We start from the raw sequence: 9157 nt of genomic DNA on the forward strand, positions 1-9157 counted from the left end.
TTACCAAAGGCACTACACTCCCCGGCAACGGCGCCAGAAAAGAGTCTTGATGACCCACAAGTATAGGGGATCTATCGTAGTCCTTTCGATAAGTAAGAGTGTCGAACCCAACGAGGAGCAGAAGGAAATGATAAGCGGTTTTCAGCAAGGTACTATAGTTGTGCAAGGGGAACGTATCTGGTGCACCGGAGCAATTGGTGCTACCGGTGCACCGGACCCCGTTGCACATTCAAAAATGTTTGAAAAATCCGAAATTTTTTTTAGTGCATCAGCCCAATATCAATGTATCTTGTCAGTAGAATTCAAAACATTGCGCAACATACAAAAAGACAAATTTGACATCAATGTGCTAATGGGCCAAAACTGAAGCCCAACTTGTGTTATGTACTATTCAATGTCAAATTTGTCATTTTTGTATCTTGCGCAATGTTTCAAATTTTGATTTGAATTTTTTTGATAACATACTTTGATTTTTGTGTCAATGCACTAATATTTTTCTGATCTTTTTGAACATTATTTAATGTGCAACGGGAGACCGGTGCACCGGTAGCACCAATTGCCTCGGTGCACCAGATACATCCCTGTTGTGTAAGTATTGTCTAAGTCGTGTGTATGTATCAGGTTATATGCTTGTTGTTAGGTTCTAGCTGTTATCATCCTAGATTTAATTTTAATGCTAGTTTTGTAAAAGCTACTCTCTCCCCTCCTGTTGGTCAGCTATTACTTAGGTTAGCATGTTTTGCTCTTGTGATTTAACTTTTTTTACTCTTGCTATTTGGTGTTTGCTTATCTATTATTTTACCAATGACTTGCTCTTTTGTTATTATATAGTGTATATATATTTGCTTATTTTCTATTTGGAATTTTTTGTAGTATGCCCCATGCTATTGTAGGCAACAATCACTACTAGGGAAAACCCTAGCAGTAGCGCGGGTAGGCGCGCTACTAATAAGGCGCTACAACTATTGCTTAGAAGTAACGCGTGCCCGCACGCGCTACTGCTAGGACAAATAGCTGCAGCGTTTGTTCACTCCCACTCTACTGCTAATGTAACTACTGGCAGCGTGTTTTCTCTCCATCGCTACTAGTATTCTTTGTTTATTTTTTTATTTTTAGTGTATTTATGCACCATCGTACAAATATTGGTACAATACTAGTTATGAGGTTTACATCATTATGTCCATAACAGTGTGTCCAATGAAGGTAGATTAGGTTCAAGTGGAGGCAATATGTGGTGCATGTCAAAAGTATACTACTAATCCAAACTTGATCTAGTTTGGACTAGTAGTACTTTCGATGTGCACCACATGTTGCCTCCACTTGAATCTAATCCGCCAGCACAAGCTATTTAATCATCATCATAGTCATTACCACCAACAATATTTATTTAATCACCACTAACACTAGCTAATAATAATCATCATAGTCATTACCACCAACACTAGCTATTTTATCATCATAGTAATAGTGTAGCACATCATCATCCTCAAACTCATTTCTAGGTAGCTAATCACTCCTGCTGCTCTCTCTTAGGTAAAATAACATAAAACATGTGTAGCTCTCCTCCTTGATCAAGTTGGAGCATGCAGATGAACCTGTCTCCTAATCGTGGGTAGCGCATCTGTTTGCTGCCCCCTAGTACTTCTCTGCGCTTCTCCATCACACATTTGGTCCAGTCTTGCACTATTAAGCATCCGTCGCTAATCTTGAATGCATTAAAGTAATCTGTAGGATATCTTGGCCGTAAGCTAATAATACTCATGGTACCTTTAGTCTCGATCCCATAAGGCACAACATTCATCGGGAGTCCCTGTTGAAGAACATCGTATAGTAACATACTTAGCAATGAAGTTTAGCTTCAAAAATAATGTATGGAAAAGATGCACTGAGGACAAATAGTAAAAATCTTACCATCCTTCCTAAATAGATGTGACCGTAGTTTATTACGAACACTATTGGTCGCATGTTTTCAGTACTAACATTTCTAAGTGCAGGAAGAAAATTTGTCTTGACAGTATCAAGATCCTCAAGTCATGAAACATAATGACTTAGCTCCTCGCAGTTTAGTTCAGCCTCGGGACAGTAGTAGGTCCTGTCTACCAAGCGCTGGACATGTTTGCTTGCACCGAAATAAGCTGACAATACAAATTAGTTATCAACTATTTTTGAATAAACAATATCAAAGACATAAATATGGTTGAGAAACTTACATAATGGTATAACTGGAGGTGTCTGCACATCGACCCAGATGTCGGTATTACCTTCAATATCATCTTCCGGACGAATATCAAAGGTGATAACCATATCAGGCTCAAATGCATAAGTCTTGCATAGTGCTCGCCATGTTTTGCATCCAAAATAGGTGTAGCCGTCTGAATTGTATAATTTTGCGTGGAAAATATAACCATGCTCGGTCTTCAAGTAAACTTTCTTTTCCTCCATAGTACGACTGAAACCTATCTTATCCAATACAAAAACTCTTGCATGGCAGGGGATACGCTAGTAGAACAGTAAAAAAAGACTTGTCATGCTTAATGTCAAGCTTAAATTATAAGTTGAAGCAAATGAAGCAAATGTCATGCTTAATTACGAAAAAAGACTTGTCGTTGTGACTTACTGTATCCACTTCGAAGTTCTCGTCCAGCTTGATGCTGAAGCGCCTATCATCATCTAGGAAGACTCCGCCGCACAGGCCGCGCTCGTCTTCGCAGTATTTGCAAATACCAAAATCCTTTTCGTCGTCAGACATTTCCTATGTTCATAGTTAAAACATTAATTGAAAACCGATCGAAGACAACTACCAGGATACTCAACACACAAATCCGGGGCACTCGATATTTCCTACATATTCTGGCACAAGTCATGCCAAAATTCACGGAAAAATCCGGCATGACCTTTGCTAAAATAGGACATATCGAGCGCCTGAAATTTGCTGGAACGGAAATGAATCAACACTCCGGCAAAACATAGGCCACTCGGAGGTGTAACCTGCAAACATGACCGGCCACTTGGGCAAGCACATATCCTATTTGAGCAACACAAGATATACATTTCAAAATATCTTATAGGACTCAAATTAGCATGCATTCAATAAGCAAAAGTAAATCATCTCATGCGTCTGTACATCGTCGAATATTATCACTAATACATCCCGAATAGTGTGATACATATAACATCACTAATACAACTAAAACCCTAGCACACAATGGGTATCGGCGCGGGCGGTGGACACCCATAGAGAAGGAACCATCACGGGATCATGGCTCCAGTGAGATCCCTGGAGAACCTGCCAGGTATTGGAGAACCTGTGCTCCAACGCAAACAAGTAGCGATGGACGTGCGCGTCCTCCTCACTGACACGGTGACGCACCACCTCCGCGGGGTCCTCGAGCCTCTGGACCATCACTGGCCCACGCGACCGCCACCAAAGAAGGTTCGGGTCAACGACAGGCTGGCTCCTCACCAACCTGCGCCCCCGGTAGGTAGCGCCTCCCAGTACCACCCCGGTGAAGCCCAGTCCCGGACATGGCCCATCTGTTCAAGCAGGTGTCGTCCTCCGCCGACTCGACGACGAGGATGCGGGATAGGCATCGTCCATGTCGATGCGGGAAAATTGCTTTAACTAAAAAATTAGCAACAAGTTCTTACTAACTAGTTGTATTAATTGAACTAGTTCTTATTAAAAATAAACTTACTATAAATAAAAATAAACTAGTACCTAATTAGTACCTAGTTCTTACTAAGTAATTAGTACCTAGGAACTACTGCCCTAATTACCATCTAATTTGATGAAGCTAGGGGTGGAAAGTGGTAGCGGATATTCCAATTATCCAACTAGAAAGTGAAATAAGTGGTCAAATTTTACTCGTTTTATGATTCATCTTAGAAATTTGATTCGTTTCCACCCTTACATGAACCCTAACTCATTTGAGCCGCATCCGCATCCGATTCGTTTCCACCCTTACATGAACCCTAACTAATTTGATGCAACTAAAATATAAAGAAACCCTAGGCAGAGGTAGGGGAGAGGGAGGAGCAGGCGTGCTCACCTCGGGTGCCTGCGACGAGGAAGGGGCAGGCGGCGTCGAGGTCGGGGTCGGGGCTCGGGCGCGCGGCGGATGGCGGCGTCGATGTCGGGGTCGGGGGCGGCGTCCGGGGCGGCGTTGAGGTCGGGGGCGGGGGCGGCATTGAGGTCGGGGGCGGGGCGGCGTTGAATCTGGGGTCAGGGGCGGCGTAGAGGGTGTGCGGAGAGCGCGCGGCGGCCGACGGGCGACAGCGGCGGCGAGAGTGGAGAGCTGGATTTGGGGGAAGTGGCCGTGGGGAAGGACGAACCCCGTGGTTAAGTCAGAAGTAGTAGTAGCGCGTTCCAGAATGCGCGCTAATGCTACATTAGCTACAACGCGTTCTGGGATACACGCTACTGCTACTCCTTTCTCTTTTTCCCCTTTTTCATTTAGTTTTCTTCACATTTTTTTCCTTTCACCTTATTCTATTTCTTTCATTTTCATTTACCTTTCTATTTGCTTTCCATTTAATTTTATATCCTTTAGCAGTAGCGAGTTTAGATTAAAACGCGCTGCTACAAAGAAAGTAGCGGTAGCACGGTTCGATAGAGGTCGCTACTACTATGTGTAGCCTATCGGCTAAGCCGTGAGAATTTTAGTAGTAACGTGTTTAGAACAAGACGCGCTACTGGTAAAACTTTATCTGCAGCACGGTTTGCACAGGCGCGCTACTGCTACTTAGCACCAGCGTGCTTCTTTGACCTGCGCTACTGCTAAAGTTCTGTGTATAAGGTTTTTCCTAGTATTAAATTCTTGATTCTATTTGCTGGTCGGAAGTTTACTGCTTTTGAAGATGAGGGGAAAGATTGCAAGTCAGTTATGAAGTAAAGTTTACTAATGTGGATCGCAGGTCTAAGTCTCATGGTCGTAGGTGGAAGAAGTTGATTGATGACTATGATCTTTGTTATCGCGATTTCATTACTTAGTTTGCTTGGTGGTGATCTTCATATTGATGGTAGTCTGAGGTTGAAAGATTCTCGTGGTGGTCAAGTTCCTTTGACCACGTCTAGTGTTTGTATCCCCTTTTGCTTATGTTTCCACTCTATGTGTGCTTTTCTGTGAAGTTTATCAAGTATTATGCTATTGATTTATTCAGATGCATGGTTATTTTTAGTAGTTAAGGTCGTTGCTTATCATGATGTTGAGCAAGTATATTATGTGCAATGTGCAACTTTTTGTTATTTTAGAATATCATGAGTTCTTTGCAATTTTTTGTAAGGTTGAAAGATTCTCATGGTGGTCAACTTTAGTATATCAAGTATATTCTGAGCAAGTATACCATGCATGGGTTATTAGATTTCCTGAAGGTCTGTCCCCACTGATATGTTCCCCACTTGGAGATGAGTTGATGATTAGTCTTTTGACCAACATGGTGGTTGAAGATTCTAGCGAAAATTTGATCGGTTTTGTATTTTTGTGTGTAGATAGTGCACGTACGGTGTAGGATGCTTCTACATGGGTGTTTGAAGAGGGGTCATATCGCCGCATCGGCAAGCATCCACGTGAGTGCTCCGTCTACTCAAACTAAAGCAACTCTTTGTAGGTACGTGATGATCGAACTGTCTATTCCTTTTGGGGGAATTGAATTGTCCATTCTTGGGATAATCTTATATGTTAGCACAGGTGCCTAGTTAAGCATGTGATCGAAGTGACTTTTCCGCCGCAAAAAAGAAAAAAAATGATGCTAGTCTTTTCTTGACGAAGCCGCATATAGTTTTTACTGAGTTGAAAGACATAGATAACTGCACTGTCCCATAAGGTAAAACCATGACAGCACAAGTAAATATATAATACTTTTTTGTTTCTTATATATATTGATCATTATGCGTCGATACAGTACATACTTCTGTAACCACAGTGTGCCCAGGATCGATCTGGTAGCTAGTAGTATCATATCCATTTCATGTGTTGCTAATTCGAAACTCCACTTAGTATGGAGTATCTATGATCTGCATTCGTATGCATCCTTCGTCTTACTTGGAAGAGGGGTTGCCATCTTTTACTCACGCATCTCCTCCTGCACCAAAATATAAAGAAGAAAACAGTGAATTAGTTAGAAGCCTAGCTCTACGTCGCACGTAATCGAAGCTCATAGTGATCGTACGGCCGGTTTGATCACCTGGGTTGACAGATACCAGGCGATTCAGGCCGAGGGCGCCGGGCACACGTACAGCGGCGGCACGCCGCCGTTGTCGCCGCAGCTGCTCATGAGGTCCTGCGGCAGCGTGAGGCCGCAGACGTCGCCCATGAGGGCGAGCGCGCGGTCGACGGGGATGTCAACGCCGATGGCCCGCTCTAGGGTGCGGTTGAAGATGTGGCACAGGCACGCGGGCTGGTCTCGGACGATGGTGCCTAGGCCCTTGCAGCACCCCGCGGGCGCCTTGGACGTGCCCGCGTCCCTGAAGAAGGCCAGGCACGGGCTCAGCTCCAGCAGCGACCCCATGCACGTCGCCGACACGCCCACCACCGCCGACGTCGGGACGGGGGGCTCCGTCACGATGACCTTCGCCACCGGCCTCGGGTTGGCCTCTGACGCGATGCTCCGCTTCGCCGCGCTGGCCGGCGCTGACGTCGGGACCGGGGGCTCCGTCACGATGACCTTCCCCACCGGCCTTGGGTTGGCCTCCGACGCGATGCTCCACTTCGCGGCGCTGGCCGGCGCCGACGTCGGGACCGGGGGCTCCGTCACGATGACCTTCCCCACCGGCCTCGGGTTGGCCTCCGACGCGATGCTCCGCTTCGACGCGCCGGCCGCCGTGGCCACCGCGAGGGCCAGCAGCAGAAGGAGGGCGGCGGCGCAGGCCTTGCTGGAGGACGCCATTGCGCTTGGCTTCGATCGGAATGGTTAAGCACGTAGCACGTAGGAGTAGTGAGCTTGGCTTGTGAATCTTGGGTGGGTCTAGAGATGATCGCTGATCATGTATTTATACTCAAGGCGGGTCTCGGTGCAACCACATGTGAGTCTGTTACATGGTTAGTTTGACGCACGGGTCTTGCACGCGACACGAAGATAGCATGAACTGGCTAAGATCAAAGCATTTCTAAATGTAAGTCTTTATATATATATATGTCTTTATATATATATATATATATATATATATATATATATATATATATATATATATATATAGACGTATTTTAGAGGACAGATTCACTCATTTTGCTTTGTATATACTTCATATTAGAATCTCTAGAAGAAACTTATATTTAAAGACAGAGGGAGTACAACATACTATCGAGAGTGAGAACGACTCAATTTTGTGCGGAATAAAATCCAAAATGAAGGAGAGCAACATGCATGCGTCTAACCCTACATGACTGTAATTTTATCATTCGATGCGCATCGCCTCATCAGACCAAGTAGTTTGTTGCTCCTCGTTAAAGATTAATCGAGGTCTAGTGTTGTGAGCAATGAACAAATTAATGTGTGTCGGTGAAATAAAGGGTATGGCTAGGTCTGAGTCGTCTGAGATTTAATCAAGTCACAGTCAAGTGATAAGAAAGAAAAACTAAAACAATGTGTAAATTTTCACGCAAGATCTCACAAATATAGCACCGACTGAGATATCGACTGAGAGAAGAAGTGCATGCAGTATGCATACATCCTGTTTCAAGGGATTGGTTTAGGGATGCACATGAAACGTGTGGTGATCGATGGTGGTGGTATTGCACATGAAACCAGTTCACCAGGTAGGTGGTGTCAAGTGTCAGGTGATTCTTCAATTATCTAAACATCCAGATGTTGAAAGAAAAGAATGATAACTATGCCAATTTTGTTGGTTCCCAAGAGACCGAAATAATGAAGTCAATTGGCTCCTTTTTGAGATCTCTAACTAGCAGTAGGATATTTCAATGTAATAAGTCTCTCCCTTTAAAAGGTCGTGTTTGTTTGGGCTCCAACTTACACAATTGCAGTTGCAATAGGTTGAGATGCGGTTATTTGGTAGTTGTGCTGTTGCAGCTGTGGCTAGTGCAAAAACATGATGAAATGACCATTATCCCCTGAGTTGATCTTGTCTTTTTTTTTGAAATAGAGGCAAAAGATTTGCCTTGTTGGTTAATTAAGAAGAAGAGAATTACCCAGTTAATTAGTGAGAACTGGGCAAAAACCGATACATGTACATGTATAGACCACATGCAGACTACTCGCAAAGCGAGAAACCCCATGACCACATGGCCAACCTCACTAACATGCATAACGCGCAACAACCATGATTCATCACACTTCTAAATCATAAAGAGACCCTCAACGAAGGCACCTTGATTTAAGACAACAAACTATAGAACTGCATGCACCAGCCATTTCACCCAAAAGTTTAAGCCAACGTGGAAATATGGGGTTTGCATTTATATGTCAACACCCCCCTCACATGTGGCTCCCTTAGGTCTAAACGTGGACCAAAAAAGGGTTTTAAAATTGCGCCAGCCGGGTCTTGAACTCAAGACCTTCTGGCTCTCATACCATGTAGAACTGATTGGGGGGGGGAGGTGGGCTGTGCATTTATACATCAACATGGACACCACCAAATCAACGAGGACAAGTAAATCTATGAGGACGGGCAAAGAGACCGAGAATCATCCATTAAGCAGCTGCAGACGCCATTCCTATTGTCCCGCTCTTTTTGCCTTTACTAGTGAGAGACTTCTCCACTTTCTTGATTTTTCCCGTAGTAGCCTCCACCGTTACAAGGCGCACAATCACCTAGCCAGATCCAGGGCTATCGACTCCAAGCAGGCAAGCAAGTTGTAAAGCTCTTTCATAAAAAGCGCCTCGAAATTGGGCTCCAACGGAGGTGGTGAGGGTGTAATGGTCATCGCCAAGGCCACTAGCAAGGTCCATCTCCTTAGAAAGCACCATGGAAAAAGACAAAGTAGGCTCGCCACATAACTCCCACAACTCATGCATAATCTGTAGCATTGGAGTCATGGCCCGGCTATGACTACGGTACCAAAGGCAGTCGACACCATAGGCAGAGGTGACGAGCGGGATGTAGTGCGAGGGCTCCATATGCATGCTTCCGCCCCAATTGTAGAACCAACCTAGAGTTCGAGCAACGTAGACACAACCGACACAACCTGAAGTTTGGTGAAAG

The 9157-nt window shown here is 44.5% G+C and overlaps 1 protein-coding gene across 1 annotated transcript; it reads right to left on the reverse strand.

The window, feature by feature from the left end:
• Positions 1–5923: 5923 nt before the first annotated feature.
• Positions 5924–6940, reverse strand: LOC125530752 (uncharacterized). The gene has a single exon (XM_048695152.2). It carries the CDS (start codon positions 6883–6885, stop codon positions 6208–6210), a length of 678 nt encoding a protein of 225 aa, XP_048551109.2. The 5' UTR covers positions 6886–6940; the 3' UTR covers positions 5924–6207.
• Between the last annotated feature and the right edge of the window lie 2217 nt (positions 6941–9157).

This window comes from Triticum urartu, chromosome 6A, assembly GCF_056163025.1.
Source record: "Triticum urartu cultivar PI428250 chromosome 6A, HENAU_Tu73, whole genome shotgun sequence".
Lineage (NCBI taxonomy): Eukaryota > Viridiplantae > Streptophyta > Magnoliopsida > Poales > Poaceae > Triticum > Triticum urartu.